Genomic DNA, 18,294 nt, shown 5'->3' on the forward strand with positions numbered 1-18,294 from the left:
CTTGTTCCCTGCTGGATCCCCAGCACTATTTGACACATGAGTTAATGAACTCAGGGGTTCTCTAAAAGATTAACATTTGATGCCTGTGGTTTTGATAGCAACAGCAACAGCAGGAATTCTAGTGAATTTGTATAGGAACAGGAACTGATTATATGTGTATATTATCTAGGTCAGAGACCACCTGTGACTTCTCCTTTTAAATTTGAATTTTTAGTTATTTTAATATTTAAGGGCAGTGGCTAACACCTATTAAAGTAATAAAGTTAAGAAACCAAACCTGGGGAATCACTAAAATTTTAGTTTCTAAGTAGTCTTTCCTACTATAAGAACTGCTGACTGATTTCTGTTACTATATCATGTGACAGCTTTGCTCTTAGGTTTTTCCTCCAAGCTTAGTCTTCTAATGTAAGCATTGTGCGGTTTATGAAATTCAAAATTTTGGCATACTTCAGCTTTTCCTTTGTTTGCATGCATAGGTGGTGGTCGGTATGTTCCAGGGTCTTCATCAGGATCTTCTAACACACTGCCTGCAGCAGATCCTTTTACAGGTGGGACGTGGTTTTGATAAATGTATCTTTCTTCATTTAATGTATAGCATTTTGCATTATATGGATTTACATTTTGGAGACATCATCTAATAATAATTCCCTTATCTATATTCCAATTTTGATGGATCTCCTTTTCTTTAATTTCTAATTTTGCTTTTTCCTGGAGTATTTTGTAGTTTTTCTCATGACTTTTAAATAGCGTATTATTAGAACTCATCATTTTCTCCAGTGGTCCTTCTTGCAAGGAGAGCAAGAGTTATGAAGGGCATAATTTTCAGAGTCAGATAGACCTTGGTTCAAAATCTGGCTCTACCACTTACTTGCTATGAGAAGTTGGCAAGTTGCTTAACCTTTCTGAGCCTATTTTTTTTATCTGTGAAATTAGATAATAGGGGAACCCACCAACCAAGACACAGCATGAGTGGTATTACTGGCGAGATTCTACTGATCACAAGCAAAGAAGGAGCCATGTGAGTCCCTGATAACTGGATGAAGCCGTGCAGTCAAGAAGTCTGTTCAGGCATATTGTGCCTTAGCATGGAAGAACACAGTCCACCCAGGATTATTTCTTCTAGTCTGTGTTATTAATGGCCTTCATGAAGCCCTGGAAGTGTTGGTGTATTACTTCACAATGACTTTATTTACCAAGGTATGCATGCCTCGGCATCAACACTACTGGGAAAAAATTGCCAAGCTGGGACTTGAATGCAGCTGAAGAAGTCTCTGTTTTCAGAGTAGTTTTTGTCATATTTTATGATGCTGTTGTTGGATCATCAGCCAGAGTTCCTCGACAACATACCCAGTTTGGGAAGAGATTCTTGGCACTTAGAGTATTCACTGGCCTTGCCAACATAGATTTCTGTCTAAAGCATAAATTGGACCAACACACAACCTTCAGTCACTACCATGAAGTTGTGAATCGCTCTCAGTGAGCTTCTTCTCTCCTGTGAATGAATTGGTGGCCCAGATGCCCTTAGCTGCACCCTGTGCATTGGTAACCAGTATGCTATAGTCACCGTCTATCAAGATCAAGCTAAATGTTGTGATGGCACCGTGGCTATTAAGGAAACCGTTGATGACATAATGCAATTCAAAAAGATATTAAGGATCTGAAGAGTAGATAAGGTGATGACTTATTCAAGACATAGTGATGCCCTGAAACTTAGAACAACGTAGTTCTCAGACCTCATTAGCAGCTTTTTCTTGGAACAGAAAGAAGCTTCAAGCAATACAACCAAATCAAGAGAACTCCTGAGGCCATCATCACTGGAGCATGTCTCACTATTGCACAATGTCAGTAACTCAGAAGATTCAGTGATTATGGAGATATGCAAGATAGCATACTAAACATCCAAGAGAATTGAGGAGTTACTAGGATAACTGAACTACACTATTATAAAAAATAGATAATAGTACCTACCATATTGAGATGTTATGAAAATTAAATGGTACAGTACATGTGAAGTTTTTAGCAAAATGCCTGGACTATATTTAAGTCTTCAGTATTTTTAGTATATATTCCCCCAATTTTACTAGTTGCACTGGGACAAAGAGTTTTTCCCATTCAGCTTATAGTTTAAGGTCAGTCTTTTTTTTTTTTTTTTTTTTTTTTTTAGATTTTATTTATTTATTTGACAGAGAGAGAGATCACAAGTAGGCAGAGAGATAGATTACAAGTAGGTAGAGAGAGAGATCACAAGTAGGCGGGGGTGGTGAGCAGAGAGGCTGATGCTGAGCTCGATCCCAGGACCCTGAGACCATGATCTGAGCCAAAGACAGAGGCTTAACCCACTGAGCCACCCAGGAGCTCCAAGGTCAATCTTAATTCTCTTTTCTCTTCCTTATATATGTGCTTCTCAAACTTCCAATGTCAGTTAGAATCACCTGGGTGCTTGTTTAACTCATCATTAAGGTCCTTCCCACAGAGATAATTCTGATGCACTAGGTTGGTGAGGAGATAAAAATTACTCCTGCCCTGATCTCTCACCCATGGATGTTGATTAAATGTTCTTTGTTATTTGGTTTGCCATTAGTAATTTTAAAAGTACCTTATACGTTTTTAAAGTGAATCCAATTCAGAGAACCAATAGGCTGTTACGGGTGGGCTCTAGGAATCTGCACATTGAACAGGTGACTCTCACATAGTTGAAGAACTACATTTAGAAAAGTGTAGAATCATACTTTGCCTCATAATTAATGCCTTGGACAAGTTCTTCAGCTTTCTTCTAAAATACTGTTAATAATAATGGTATCTAATTGATATTTAAATGAGTATATAAATATAAGATGCTTAGCATGAGGGGCACCTGGGTGGAACAATCAGTTAAATAACCAGTTCTTGGTTTTAGCTCAGGTGGAGCTCTCTAGGTCAGGAGATCAAGCCCTGCCTCAGGCTCCATTCTGCTTGGTTTTCACTCTCCCTCTCCCTCTGCCCTTCCCCCTGCATGTGCCCATATGCACACACTCTCTTTTTCTCTCTCCTAGAAATAATAAATCTTTTTTAAAAAAGATGCATAGCATGCTACCTAGTATATTAGTAAAAACAAAAAAGCCTCTTATTCTCTTTTCTTCATTATTTTAATCTGTTTACATCTGCAGTTTTGGGTTTTTTTTTTCTTTTGTATTGTTTGCTTCTTCTATATGTGTTACAGCGGTTATACTAACTCCTGGATATTAAATTCAGAGGAGCTGGAAAAGTAGCTCATCTTCTTCCCATGAGGGCTGATCCAGGACTCTGAACATCTCCTAATCCTGCTGATTCTTTCTCTACACTGTTTTTTCATGTTCCTTTCTTTCCATTTTCAATGAGAATCCATAAGTAGGATCCCAAATATGAGACAGTGCTATTATCATAGCATCCCTAAATCTTATCTAGTCTCTTTTTTGCTTATGTATTAGCTAATCCTATTTCAGTAGAATAATGTTCACATTTTTTAATTGTTTTTAATTTTTTAAGGTTTTCTTTTTTTGTAATCTCTGTACCCAGTGTGGGACTTAAACTTAGAACTCTAAGATCAAGACTCTAATGCCAGCCAGGCATCCCATGTTTACATTTCATTATGGAAACCTTTTAATTTCTTCTGTCCAATCCACTGATGCTTTTTCAATTCATTACTATCTATAATTATAATGTTTAAGTCATCTAATGTTTTATTTTGTAATTTGAGAATTACTTTTAAGACTAACATTTATCACCAACTATATGCCAGGTACTATTCTAAACAAATTCATAGCCCACTTATTATGTGTATAAATTCATTCTGAACTGTGACTCATATTGAAAATAAGTTACTCTGTGTAGAGAGGAACCTTTTGAACTTTAATTTGCAGTTACCTTTGCTTACTAGATGTGTCACTGCATTTCAGGTGGTGGTCGTTATGTGCCAGGGTCTGCCAATATGGGAACTACCATGGCTGGAGTTGATCCATTTACAGGTACACACTTGTCTACTTTTCAATTATTTTTCTTCTTTGTCTTCTTTTTTTCTTTTTTAGATTTTTAAAATTTACTGGAACTTTTGTTTAATGAAAGATTGAGAAATCTGGTATCTTTTTCTTGCTAGAGAACTTTTCATATAGTAGATCAAGACCAAATTTCTTGACCTGGCTTTTAGAGTATTCTCAGAATTGTGTCATACTGCACATTAGACTCATGTAGGAAGCTTAAAAAAACCTCATCTCCAGAGATGCTCACTGAGTCCATTGCTGCCCTGGTTTGGGGCCTTGGAAAGTGTAGTTTTCATAATCTTCCAGTGTGATTCTCATGTGTAGCCAGGATTAAAATCTGCTTTTCTGTCATAGGTCTGGTCTTCTCACCACCCTTACAAAACCTGAGGGTTGGGTTTTTTTTTTGTTTTTGTTTTGCGTCTCTCCTTTGTTCATTTTTAATGTATTGAGAATGTTATTCAGGGGCGCCTGGGTGGCGCAGTTGGTTAAGCATCTGTGTTAGGCTCAGGTCATGATCCCAGGGTCCTGGGATTGAGTCCTCAGGCTTCTTGCTCTGCCAGGAGCCTGCTTCTCCCTCAGCCTGCCACTCTCCCTGCTTGTGCTTCCTCTCTCTCTTTATCTCTGTCAAAATAAATAAATAAAATATTTAAAAGAAAGAGAATGTTATTTACTGTGCTCCATGTTCTGTTTAAGAGGACCCAGAAAAAAATTTGCTATTGTGATTTAGGCCTGTGCTATCTGGTCTTCTCCTGAGCAATTAACTTTTCTTTTTTATTCTTAGTATCTTGCCTAGAGTCTGACACATTTTACTTGTTCATCATGGTTGAATATAGGCAGACATGCTTCCCTCTTTTTGACTGTTAATAAAATGCAGGACTAAATTTGTGGTTCACTTCTTGAAAGTTTGACACCTATCCTGTCTTGTGTTTTCCCTACTTAGTATTTTCCACAAGAGACTAATATATGTGGAACATAATATATTCTTGACTATCATAAAATATATACTTGCAAACCAGCCCTCTAAGAACCAACTTGGTATGTGGTGATTTTTGTAAGCTCTTTTTTCATTGCCAAACTAACCTGAGTGGTGGTATTGAAGTATAACATAATGATTAAGATTGAGGACTCTGGAGTGAGAATACTTAGATTCAAATCTCTGTTCCACTAATTTTTACCTATTTTGCCTTGAGCCAGTAATTCTGTTCCTGTACCTCTGTTTTTCCCATTTGTAAAGTTGAAGTAATATCTACCTCATGGAGTTGTTAAAAGAGTTTAGTAAAATTACAAAATGTATATAAAGCACTTTATACAAATAAATGTTTAGTAATTGTTAGATGTAGCTGTTATATTAGAAGAGTATGAAGTTAACCGTGCTTGCTGCCATTTTTCAGAAGTTAGAGTTTTTAATAGTTGAGTACATATGCTGGACTTTATATACGTTCGTCCACCTATTGTCATCTCTTACTTGGACAGATGAAGTAATGTCCTCCAGATTGCTCTCTACATGAGCCTGTGCAGCCAGTGATCATTTTACAGTCAAACTTCGTTTATACTCTCATTGATTGAAACCCTTTAATGGTTTCCCATTGAATATTTTTTCTTGGCCTCCTCTCTGCCTTTTTTCTACCCAGGCATACTGGCCTGTGTCAGGTTCTTGAGTATCCCGTTATTTTCTCAGGAGTTTGGTAGATGCTGTGCTGTTTTAGAATAGTTGAGCCATTTGCTTTGTTATTTAGACCACAAATTATTGTTTGGCTTCTTTCTCTGTTTTCTTTTTTTAATTTAATTTTGGGATATAGTATTTGTTAAATGATATTTCCTGGGCATTCACATATGCCCTCTGCTGGATCATGTACGCTATCATAAGCTCTCATTGCACTCTGTACTTTTCCTTCTTGTTTTATCTCATTGTTTGGACGGTATTTGATTTGCATTCTCCTTACCACAATGAGACTCTAATGACTAGGACTTCAGGCAATGTCTTTTAGCTCGTCTTTGATCACACCGATAAATATTTTATGCTTTTAAGCAATTAAAATTAATTTTGTGTATAACTTAATCTTTACCTATCTTATTCCTATTTCTGATATATTCAGAAAATTTAAATGTTTAATACATATTTTTGAAAAATATCTTAATTTTTACATTGGGACAAAAATAAGATTTGGAATGCAGATAAAATAAAAATTGGGTTTAAATTATGCTTTAATTGACTTTAGTCACTAAGTATTGTACTAAATTTTCATCCTGGGCCAGTTGTTTGTCAGACACTGCATTTTGGTCACTATAATAGGAACTTAGGAAGTAAAAATGCATAAAAGACTAGGACACTTCCCCTTTAGGAACCTACATCTTGGGGAGATTTATTAAAATGATCATATGGTTTTAGTCTTTCTGTGACTGACTGACTTCACATAGCATGATGTTCTCTAGCTCCATCCGTGCCATTGGAAATGGCAAGATTTCATTCTTTTATCTATGGCTGACTAATATTCCTTTGTATATACCACATGTTCCATATGATTTCACTCATAATGTGGAATTTAAGAAATTCCACAAATGAGCAAAGAAGAAAAAGAGTCAAAGCAAGAAATAGACTCTTAACCAGAGAGAACAAACTGATGGTTACCAGAGGGGAGGCAGGTGTGGGTATGGGATAAACAGGTGATGGGGATTAAGGAATGTACTCATGATGAGCACCAGGTGATACATGGAAGTGATGGATCACTGTATTGTACACCTGAAACCAATATTACACTTTATGTTAACTAACTGGAATTTGAATAAAAACTTATAAAAATAAATAAATGATGGAGAAAATGACAATACCTGCTATCTCATTTGGAATAAGCAGTAAAAGTCATGAGAAGAAAGAGATCAATATGCCTTAAGATGGGAATGGAAGGTTTCATAATTGTGTATTCTTTGATCTTTTAAAACTGTTATTTAGATTGAATCTTAGAAGTATGAGGGATGTAGAGAATATGAAATGGAAAGGCTTTTGTTTTACATTTAAGCTCCCAGTCCAAAAACTAAAATTTATTATATCAACAAATATAATCCATTTGTAAAATCTTATGATTTTCTTTTTTCTGAGTTTGTTTTATTGCATGCACTGAGTAGTTACATATCTCAATAATTGTGAAAACAAAGTCCTGCAATTAGAAGAATCTCAGTTTTGTCTGGTCCTTACGATTTTAATCATCTTCTGTTCTGTAAATAGGGAATAGTGCCTACCGGTCAGCTGCATCTAGAACAGTGAATATTTATTTCCCTAAAAAAGAGGCTCTCACTTTTGACCAGGCAAACCCTACACAAATATTAGGTAAGTGCATTTTAATTAAATAGTTTTCTCACATATCCATAGACTCTTTGCAGTACACTCAAGACTGTTTCTCCTCCTCACATGAGCTAGGAACTGGGTGCTTACATGATAGAGACTTCTGTTGTGGGATTACAAAACTGCGTCGACTGCAAATACACAGTCTGATAATGGACCCTTAATACTTGCAAGAAGCCTTATACAAATATAAGGTAAATGCTTTATGATGATTTTAATGAAAAAAAAAAAAAACTGAAAGGGAAAAATATAAATCCCATTCCCTGAGATCTTAATGTTTTCAGGAAAAAAAAAATAATGAAGACAAATAAGTAAAGCGTTTGAACAATAAAAATTTTCTCTTAAAAAAATTAGTTGCCCTTAGAAATAATAATAAAAGGCTGTTCAAATTGTCCATTAAAATGAAACTGCTCAGTTGACTTTAAAATGCTTTTTCTGTTAACTTGTTTCTCTCAAAACAAAATGGCAGGTGCTTTTTGGACTGACAATACTAGCTCTGTTTGCCACTACTACTTCATGAGAATTGAGATAGATAACATATACATCTCAATATAAAATAGGGGGGTTTTGGTCAGAAAGAACCTTTATACTGTCTTTATAAAAATCATTCATAAGGGGTTCCTGGGTGGCTCAGTCCATTAAGCTTCTGACTCTTGATTTTGGCTTAGGCCGTGATCTCGGGGTTAGGAGATTGAGCCTAATGTCGGGCTCCACACTCAGCAAGGAGTTTGCTTGAGGTTCTCTCTCTCCCCTGCCCCTGGTCTCTTACACTCACTCTAAAATAAATAAATAAATCCTTTAAAAAAATTGTTTCATGAAATGTGAATATGGTAACAAAAGACAGTATTTCCATCAAATATGTTTTTAAAGTAATGTAATGTCAAAAGCACATATGGAACTAAGTGAATAAATTAAATATTATAAATAGACATTTAGCTCTTCAGTTAATTCATTAACAATCATAGACGTTGACATAAGTTAGCTAAGAGCCATTATAAATTTTTTCTTTGAGAGGATTGACTTGACTTAGACTTGGGTATAATGACATGATGTTGCTTTGAAAACCATAAAGTTCCAAGTTTGATCTACTTTAAAACTTACGTAAAGCAGAAAGTTTCATAAGATCCTAGAAAATAAAAGTAAAATAAAAATCATCACAGTAACCTTTCTTTTCTTTATTGTGCTCAACGAATAACGTTCATAGGCCTTATCCTTATTGTATGGTATTTGATAATTGCCCTGAAAAGTCTTACCTTCCCCATGGTATATGGTGGAATACTCTTACTGAAAATTTTGACATTTTTATATTACATTTGGTTAATTATAGTTAGGAGAATTTTAAAAGTTTGGATTTGGGTTCTAGGTAAACTGAAGGAACTTAATGGAACTGCACCTGAAGAGAAAAAGTTAACTGAGGATGACTTGATACTTCTTGAAAAGATACTGTCTCTCATATGTAATAGTTCTTCAGAAAAACCCACAGCCCAGCAACTTCAGATTTTGTGGAAAGCTATTAACTGGCCTGAAGGTATGGAAACAGTCTTTAAAATGTAATTAAAAAGCAGTAAGTATATCTTTTCATTTCTATCAGTATTACTGGTATTTCCAGATTGAGTAAAAGTAACCCTGGGTAGTTGTAATTCAGTCTTGATTTGGTCTTATGCCTTATGAGAATCTGAATGGAACGTAATGAACCCCATCCATGTACCATTTCATCCATTTCAGAGCTTTTCTGGATCCCCTGCAAACCACCCAGGAACGTTTTGTAACCTATTAACCTAGGTTATGAATGTCGGCTATAATTATTTTTTTAACTCACTTAAGTCTTTTTAAATTCCAAAAGTGTCCTCTCCCTTATTATTACTTTTTCATGCTATTGATTAGAGAAAAAAAAATCATATGTCCTGCTTAATATCCCATATTGTGAATTTGGCAGATCACTTAATATGTTCCACTGTCTCTATAGTTCCTGCTAGACGTAAGTAGATTCTGGTTCAACAGATTTTTTTTAGGTGAATGTCCTTTATAAATGATGCTGCATACTACCTTTTTTTTTTTTTTTAAAGATTTTATTTATTTATTAGACAGAGAGAGAGGGGGAAGGGCTCCCTGCTGAGCAGAGAGCCCGATGTGGGGCTCGATCCCAGAACCCTGAGATCATGACCCGAGCCGAAAGCAGAGGCTTTAACCCGCTGAGCCACCCAGGCACCCCTGCATACTACCTTTATATCACAGGGCACATAATTTCTGGATTCCTTACTTTTAGTATGCTAAGATTATAGAGTGCATTCATTCAGATGGTGTCTGCCCAGTCCTTGGAATCTAAAGCCCTCCACCAACCTGTAACATCCTATTAGCATTTGTCCACTGGAATTCTATTAAAAAAAACTTCCCCTCTAGGGACACCTGGGTGGCTCAGTCGGTTAAGTATCTGACTCTTAATTTCAGCTCAGGTCATGATCTTGGGATTGTGAGATAGATCTAGCCCCTGCACTAGCCCCTAATTGGACTCTACAGTAGGTGTGGAGCCTGCTTAAGATTTTTCCTTCTCCTTCCCTGCACCTCCCAACTCACTTCCAGTCATGTGTGCACTTTCTTTCTCTCTTCAAAAAAAAAAGCTTCCCCTCTTCAACTCTTTGGTCTTTTTAAAAGCAAGGTCCCATCCCATTCATTCCACAAAGATTTAGTGAATAATCAGTATGTATCAGGCTAGATAATAATCCATTTAAATTAAATTATCTTTAAAGCATATATGATCTTGTAGCAATAAATCCAGTCTCTGTAAATAAGAAAAATTAATTAACAAAAGTTTAGGAATATATGTCTTTTGTAATGGTTTTTAACATTTTCTGAAATTGTTGTGCATTAATGAAATAAGATTTTTAAAACTGAGTAACAGTCATAGAAATTTTCTGGGTTTTTATAAACATTAATGAATTTTTCTTTTTAATAGATATTGTCTTTCCTGCACTTGACATTCTTCGGTTATCAATTAAACATCCCAGTGTGAATGAGAACTTCTGCAATGAAAAGGAAGGGGCTCAGTTCAGCAGTCATCTTATCAGTCTTCTGAACCCTAAAGGAAAGCCAGCAAACCAGCTGCTTGCTCTGAGGACTTTTTGCAACTGTTTTGTTGGCCAGGCAGGACAAAAGCTCATGATGTCCCAGAGGGAATCACTAATGTCTCATGCAATAGAACTGAAATCAGGGAGCAATAAGAACATTCACATTGCTCTGGCTACATTGACCCTGAACTATTCTGTTTGTTTTCATAAAGACCATAACATTGAAGGGAAAGCTCAATGCTTGTCAGTAATTAGCACAGTCTTGGAAGTTGTACAAGACCTAGAAGCCACTTTTAGACTGCTTGTGGCTCTTGGGACACTTATCAGTGATGATTTAAATGCTGTACAGTTAGCCAAGTCTTTAGGTGTTGATTCTCAAATAAAGAAATATGCCTCAGTATCAGAACCAGCTAAAGTAAGTGAATGCTGTAGACTTATCCTAAATTTACTGTAACAATGGAGATGTGGCTGAGTTTTTAAATTGATTAGTGTTTTTTCTCACATTTTACATGACTGATTACAGATGATAAAAAAAAAAGGCTGTGGATTAAGTAAAATTTCAGATCTTGTAAAGTGGGGGTAAGAGGAGACAAAGAAGAAATAAAATTTTTGCACTGATGAACTGTGAGATTTTCCTGTGTGATGTGGGTAAGTTTTCAGGAGTTTAGAAACAAATTAAGAATGAGCTAAAATCAGCAAGAACACACAACTGCCACAGTGGCATAATGGCCATACCTTTGCCACATAAGAACTTTTTTATTTATATAATCTGCTTTTACTACTTATATACCCCAAAATGTTACTTGTCCGTGGTTGACTTTTATTTAACTACTGCTGTACTCATTTTTATTGCTGATTCTTTTAACAGCATATATTTCAAGGCCTTATTTTGATAAGTACTTTGGAATTTTCAAAAATTAAATTTTGTTATAAATTATTCCATATATTGAAAAGATATAAAATAATTTCTTTATTTAAGTTACTTGTAAATAGAAATTATATTTGTTTGATGGCTCATTTGTAGATGAAAGAAAAGCAACAGACTAAGCTGTATTAGGTTATATATCAATTCAGAAAGATAAGATCCCAAATTAACTCCCAAGTTTATGATCCAATTTCTTTGACCCCTCCCTATTTGAGGTAACTTCATTATTCATTCTAGTTTTTTTTTGTTTTGTTTTTTGTTTTTTTTTTTTTAAAGATTTTATTTATTTATTTGACAGAGAGAGATCACAAGTAGGCAGAGAGAGAGAGGAGGAAGCAGGCTCCCTGCTGAGCAGAGAGCCCGATGGGGGACTCGATCCCAGGACCCTGAGATCATGACCTGAGCCGAAGGCAGCGGCTTAACCCACTGAGCCACCCAGGCGCCCCTTCATTCTAGTTTTGATACTAGTTTATTTTTGGTCATTTCCATTGGTCTCAAAGGGAATTTGGAATGTGTTGAATTTTATCAAGCAACTGTGTAAGCAATAACAATGTTACTGGCAAGTCCAGATCCTATCATGTAAAACTAGTATTTTTGAGCTCCTAACATGGTCTGGGCACGGGGCTAACCACTTTGATATTTAATTTCCAAAAACCCTTAGATGAAGGATGATGGTGTCTCTGTTTTCAGAAGTAAATATAATGGGAGGAATCATAATGGGAGAAAAAAGTGCATACCATACTACTAGAGAGAGGCATCACAAATTTATCTCTGAACATCCTAGCAATTAACACAAAGGAGAAACCAGCACTTTAATTATGTAATTTAATGTGTTTATGAGAACTTGAGTTTCTTAAGAGAAGCATAACTATTCCTATTTTTTAAAGTGGGAAAGATCTTTTCACAAAGAGGACTTTGCATAAAATAGTGGCAGCATTCTCAACATTTATAGTATACAAAACCATCAGTTTACTGGCTTAATGATAAATTGCAAAGAATAATTCTTCCCTAATAAGAAAGGAAAGATTTTTGACTATTGTATTGATTCAAGGAAAAACTTGGAATATCAAAAAAGAATGGGCAAAATAGAGGGAATGTGTATTTTGCTGAGTATTAAATTGCAACTCTGTGATGTGTACTCAGACTTTAAAAATTCTGTTGGCTGGCTCCATTAGGAACCTTTGCTTTACTTTTTGTTGAATTGGGATTTAGATGGTTAAGTCAAAATTAAGTGGAAAAGTTAAGAGTTTAACCCAGGTCAGCCTGGTTCCATTGCAATATACTGCTTTCTTGTGAACATGTCCATTCTAGCATGCAGTCTTAAGTACAGACAATTTATCTACATATTTTGAAATACTAGGTAGGACCTTTGAATGATGGGAGGACATTAAGAACATGAGTTCATTCTTCAAATTGTAAGGCATGGCAAATTGTAAACACTGTTTGCTTCTTATAGTATACAAGTCTTTACAACAACTTTATAATATCAGTATTTCATGTTTATTAAAAAAATTATAAAATACAATTTATCTAAAGAAAAAAGATAATCCCACTTGAGAAATAAGTGTTATATGATGATTTTGTGATATTTTAAAGCCTTTTGCAGTTTTTTTTCCCCATGGTTCCCTTAATATTTTTTTGTGAATATAAAAACATATATTCATCAAATAAAACACACATCAAATAAAAATTACCTGTAATCCCACCACCCAGAGAGAACCATTCTTAATGTCTTGTGGCATATTAGTAGGTATGTAAACATGTTTTTTTTAGAGACTGTGTGATACACATTGTTCAATAACCTGATTTTTTAAACTTGACATACGGTATGCGTATCTCCACCTTAATAAATACAGTACATTATATGGATATATCCATTTCCTATTATCCAATATTGTTTTAAATTTCCAGCCATCAAGCAGACTCAAACAAATATCCTAAGTGTCTTACTAGTTCCTTGGGCTACATTTTACACATGGAATTGGTGGGCCAAATGAATACACATTCTTTAGACTTGATACACACTGTCAAGTCCCCTACAGTGGTAAAAGTATTGGAGTTAATGTCCATATTGCATTTGAAAGACAGTTGCCTGCAAAAGACATACTATTGTCTTGATTTCAGAACTATTATCCTCCACCCGGCATCACATTTTTTAAATGACCATGCTTCTGTTGTGATCCCCCCACTCCCCTGCTCTAATTTTGCTACTGCCAGCCCATGGGAGTTGCAGTTTATGACTAAATAGCAATGCAGTGATATTTTAACCTACCTCATGTTCCTTTTAAATGCAGAAGAAGCTGGGGCGCCTGGGTGGCTCAGTGGGTTAAGCCGCTGCCTTCGGCTCAGGTCATGATCTCAGGGTCCTGGGATCGAGTCCCACATCAGCCTCTCTGCTCAGCAGGGAGCCTGCTTCTCTCTCTCTCTGCCTGCCTCTCTGCCTACTTGTGATCTCTATCTGTCAAATAAATAAAATCTTTTAAAAAAAAAAAAAACTTTAAAAAAAATGCGGAAGAAGCATAGCTAAAAACAGATTTTTCACAAATTCTGGGGATGAGACTAGGACATAGCTCCCTTAGCAGTTATCACTATGTATCTATGGTTATTTTGTTACAAAATGATAAAATGTATAGAGGGTCATTTGTGATGTATCCTACTTCCTAAAGGTCTTGAGATATAAATTACTTGAGATTAAGAAATGTTACTCTGTTTTTTAAGAAGTAATTTTTAAAAATAATTTATAATCTAATTTCTAGTATATTTTTCTGTAGAAAATTATACACAGGGTGTTAGTCTATTTGGGCTGCTACAATGAAAATACCATAGATTGGATGGTTTAAAAACGAACATTTATTCCTCACCATTCTGGAGGCCAGAAAATCCAAAATGAAGGTGCTGGCACATTCACTGTTTGATGAGGGCTGTTACGTGGCAGAAGGAGGAATCCTCCCAGAGAGGATTCCACCCTTATGACTGAATTATCTCCCAAAGGCCCCATTATGTTGGGGGTTACATTTCAAAGTACTGAATTGAGGGGGTGACACATTCTGTCTATAGTACACAGTGCAGTTGTGATTAAAGATAGAATATGAAGATTTTTTCATTTAACATCATCATTCCATGTGGTTTTCTTCAGTTTTTTTAATGAAAATGTTCATATGTACAGAAGAGTTCAAAGAGTACAGTGAACGCTCATTGACTTGCCAATTAAGTTCTACAGTTGTTAACATTCTGCCATATTGGCTTTATTTCTACTATTGAAATTGCAGATATCAAACTTATCAACTAAATACTTCAATATGTAAATAAATAAATACTTCAATATGTATCTTCTAAGAATAAGGACATTTGAAAGAATATTCATATAACTATCACTGTATTTAAGAGAATCAGTAATTTCATAATAACTAATACCTAGTCCATCTCAAATTTCCTTATTTTCTCATAATACCTTTTATCACTTTTTTAAAAGGATCTAATATGAATAATCAGATTTATGTATTGTATCTGTTTGGTTACATGTCTCTTTGGTCTCAACCTAGAACAGTTTCTCCTTTTTATTTTCAATATCATTGAAGTGTCCAGGCATTCCAGAATGCAAGGTACCCCAATTTTATATTTGTAAAACATTTCTGTAACTTTTCTGTATTAATTACCCCAAAAGTAAAGTGGCTTAGAACAACACACATATACTATCTGACATAGTCTGGGAGTGAAGGGTCCTGCCCCAGCTCAGCAGCATCCTCTGTTTCTTCGTTCACATGAGGCTACTATGCATGGTATCAGCCAGGGCTGAGGGCTGGCTCATTCGAGAGCTTGACCTGGGAAGGATGCATTTTCGAGCTCACTTACATGGTTAGTGTTCAGTTCTTTTCTAGTTGTTAGATTAAGGACTTAAAATCCTAGTTGGCTATTGGCTGGAGGTGGCCCTCAGTTTTTTTGTTCAGTTCTTTTCTAGTTGTTAGATTAAGGACTTAAAAATCCTAATTGGCTATTGGCTGGAGGTGGCCCTCAGTTTTTTTGTTTTGTTTTGTTTTAAGAATATTTTCCAGGGGCACCTGCATGGCTCAGTCTGCCTTTGGCTCAGGGCATGATCCCAGGGTCCTTGGATCAGGCCTGCATTGGGCTCTCCGCTCGACGGGGAGCCTGCTTCTCCCTTTGCCCCTCCCCCCAACTCCTGCCTGTATTATTTCTCTGAAACACATAAAATATTTTTCTAGAAATTTGAAAAATGTTTTCCCTCATTTATTATTTTATTTTTATTATTTATTTTTTAGAGTGGGGAGGGACAGGAAGAGGGAAAGAGAAAATCTTAAGCAGGCTCCATGCCAAGTGTGGAGCCCTATGTGAGGCTTGATCTCACGACCCTGGGATCATGACTGGAACCTAAAGCAAGAGTCAGACACTTAACTAACTGAGCCACCCAGGCTCCCCTGCCCTCAGTTTTTTGTTTTTTCAGCTTTTCATCATGGCAAGTGGTTTCATCAAAGCCAGCAAGGGAGTCTGCTAGCAGAACCAAAGTCAGAATTTTTATAGTCTAACCACAAACATGCCACCCCCTTAACATCAAGATTGGAAGTGAATTACTCAAGGAGAGTGGATTATACAGGCTGTGAATATCAGGAAATGATCACTGGGAGCCGCCTTAGAATTTGCCTGCCATACCTATTTCCTATAAACTAAAAGCTAAATCCAAAGATTTGGTTAGATTAAAATATTGTCGCAAGAATACTTAATAGGTGTGTGTACTTTTTTTTTTTTTTTACTTGATTGCATCTTATCTGTGCTTCCTTAGAGTTTATGTTCTACTTAGCAATAATTAAAGGAGGTCAGGAGGACAGAACGGTGTAACTGGCCTACTGACCATCTTCACAGAGACAGGTGAATATTTTTTAAAAAGTTTTTTCATTCTATATTTTATTTTTCTAAGTGATAATCAGGTTTTGGTGCTTGTTTTCTGGAGGTACTAAGATCCAAGTCAGATGTGGAGGATTTTTGACTTGGAGGGCAACAAGTAAACCACTTTGATGCTTCTCATGGAGGAAAAGAGTCTTTAGAATACAGTGAGTAATGAAAGCTTTAAAGAGGAGAATGCCAACTAATGTCCTTCTGTAAAGTTGGTGGCTGATACTGGTCCTAGGCCTAATAAGAGATTCTGAGACTTAAAACTTGAATCTTGGGACTCCTGAACACACTGTTATAAATCAGAAAAGTAAAACATCCAAATGGCAATGATACTTCAGTCAGATGTAAAGGCGTATGATATAGCAATGCTTACACAATTGTTTGTAACTGAATATAAACCAACCCAGTTAAGTAACATTGCAAAAAACAAAAATTTAAGTAAATTATAACATGCATTAAATAATTACTTTATATTAGTTTCAGGGTTATCCTCATCCCTATGTGGTAAGTACTGTTAGTAATTTTATAAGTTGAAGAAACTGAAAGAGGTCAAGTAACAAGTCACCAGTAACAAAACAATGGAGAATAGTATTTAATAAATGATGTTGGCAAAGCTGGTTATCAACATGAAAAACAGGAATTTGCGGTAGCCACTTCACTTCATTATAACAGCAACTATGGCTAGTAGTGGCATGTATGCTTCATACATAGAACAGAAGGTTGCCTAAAATAAGCTCTCAAACAAATTTCATTTTTGTGTCTCCAAAGGAGCTAAAAAATTCAATAAATGTTTACATATTTGTACATCATTTAAAATTTTCAATAGTAAGAGAACCCGTGAAAGAGTACTTGCTTTGAGGTTAAAAAGGCATACATCTCAATGGCATTTTGTTATTGAATTAAGTCAAGATGCTTGATCTCAGCTCAGTTTAATCAAAGGTACATTAGGATTTTATAAAGTGGAAGAATAAAATATGTGAAATGTCTGCCACATAATGAGTACTTACCAAGCATTGCTTTCACAGATAATACAAGGCTACCATCTTCTTTAACAATAACAAGTCACTGCTTGGGATGCCTGGGTGGCTCAGTTGGTTAAGCAGTTGCCTTCAGCTCAGGTCATGATCCCAGCGTCCTGGGATCGAGTAGTCCCACATCGGGCTCCTTGCTTGGCAGGAAGCCTGCTTCTCCCTCTGCCTCTGCCTGCCACTCTGTCTGCCTGTGCTCGTTCTCGCTCCTCTCTCTCTGACAAATAAATAAATAAAATCTAAAAAAAAAAAAAAGTCACTGCTTTATACAAAGGACATTTAGAAGAGAAAAAAAGCATTTCATTTTATTGCTACTGGGAGAAAAAATGCCCATGGGTGGGGGTATCAAAATCCTGATGCTGTTTTGCAAAGTTTGTTGTTTGGAACTTTGAACACAAATATCCTTACACTTTATTTAAACTTTCTATAATGCCACAAAACCTCGCTATGAAATATTAAGGTGTTTCTGTTGGAATTTAAGAATTATCTGCCCAGGGGTGCCTGGGTGGCTCAGTGGGTTAAAGCCTCTGCCTTCAGCTCAGGTCGTGATCCCAGGGTCCTGGGATCAAGCCCCACATCAGGCTCTCTGCTCCGCAGAGAGCCTGCTTCTCTCTCTCTCTCTCTCTCTCTCTCTCTCTCTCTCTCTTTGCCTGCCTCTCTGCCTACTTGTGATCTCTGTCAAATAAATAAATAAAATCTTCAAAAAAAAAAAAAAGAATTATATCTGCCCATACTACTGCCCATGACACTGAATAGTGACTCGGGCAACATGAAGCTGGTGTTGAAGACCCTTCTCATGGCTGGCAGAGAAATACAGAAAAGGAAAAGTGCGTTATCAGTTAACTATAGCCACCATAGTACTGTTCAACAACTAACAACAACAATGCCATTAATTTACCTAAGAAGGGGCACCTGGGTGGCTCAGTGGGTTAAAGCCTCTGCCTTCGGCTCAGGTCATGATCTCAGCGGTCCTGGGGATCTAGTCCTGCATCAGGCTCTTTGCTCAGCAGGGAGCCTGCTTCCTCCTCTCTGCCTG

The 18,294-nt window shown here is 36.2% G+C and overlaps 1 protein-coding gene and 1 long non-coding RNA gene across 5 annotated transcripts in view; one reads left to right on the plus strand and one right to left on the minus strand.

The window, feature by feature from the left end:
• PLAA (phospholipase A2 activating protein) overlaps positions 1 to 11,018 on the plus strand; it is a 40,673-nt gene extending 29,655 nt beyond the window's left edge. For both annotated transcript variants that reach the window (XM_059411541.1, XM_059411540.1), the window contains 5 exons: positions 477 to 548; positions 3,915 to 3,983; positions 7,219 to 7,320; positions 8,699 to 8,863; positions 10,289 to 11,018. In XM_059411541.1, coding sequence (XP_059267524.1) covers positions 477 to 548; positions 3,915 to 3,983; positions 7,219 to 7,320; positions 8,699 to 8,863; positions 10,289 to 10,854 — 974 coding nt within the window. In that variant the 3' untranslated portion in view covers positions 10,855 to 11,018. The remainder of the gene's footprint in view (positions 1 to 476; positions 549 to 3,914; positions 3,984 to 7,218; positions 7,321 to 8,698; positions 8,864 to 10,288) is intronic.
• LOC132024688 (uncharacterized) overlaps positions 1 to 18,294 on the minus strand; it is a 35,735-nt gene that overhangs the window by 12,996 nt on the left and 4,445 nt on the right. The window contains exons 3-4 of one of the 3 annotated variants that reach the window (XR_009406278.1): positions 17,238 to 17,497; positions 11,651 to 15,146 (exon numbers count right to left, since the gene is read on the minus strand). This is a non-coding gene — a long non-coding RNA (uncharacterized LOC132024688). Of the gene's footprint in view, positions 1 to 11,650; positions 15,147 to 16,770; positions 17,498 to 18,294 lie in introns of those variants that run through there. The other 2 variants (XR_009406279.1, XR_009406277.1) reach the window with 2 other exon arrangements.

The sequence above is a fragment of the Mustela nigripes genome, chromosome 9 (genome assembly GCF_022355385.1).
Source record: "Mustela nigripes isolate SB6536 chromosome 9, MUSNIG.SB6536, whole genome shotgun sequence".
NCBI classification, from domain to species: Eukaryota; Metazoa; Chordata; class Mammalia; order Carnivora; family Mustelidae; genus Mustela; species Mustela nigripes.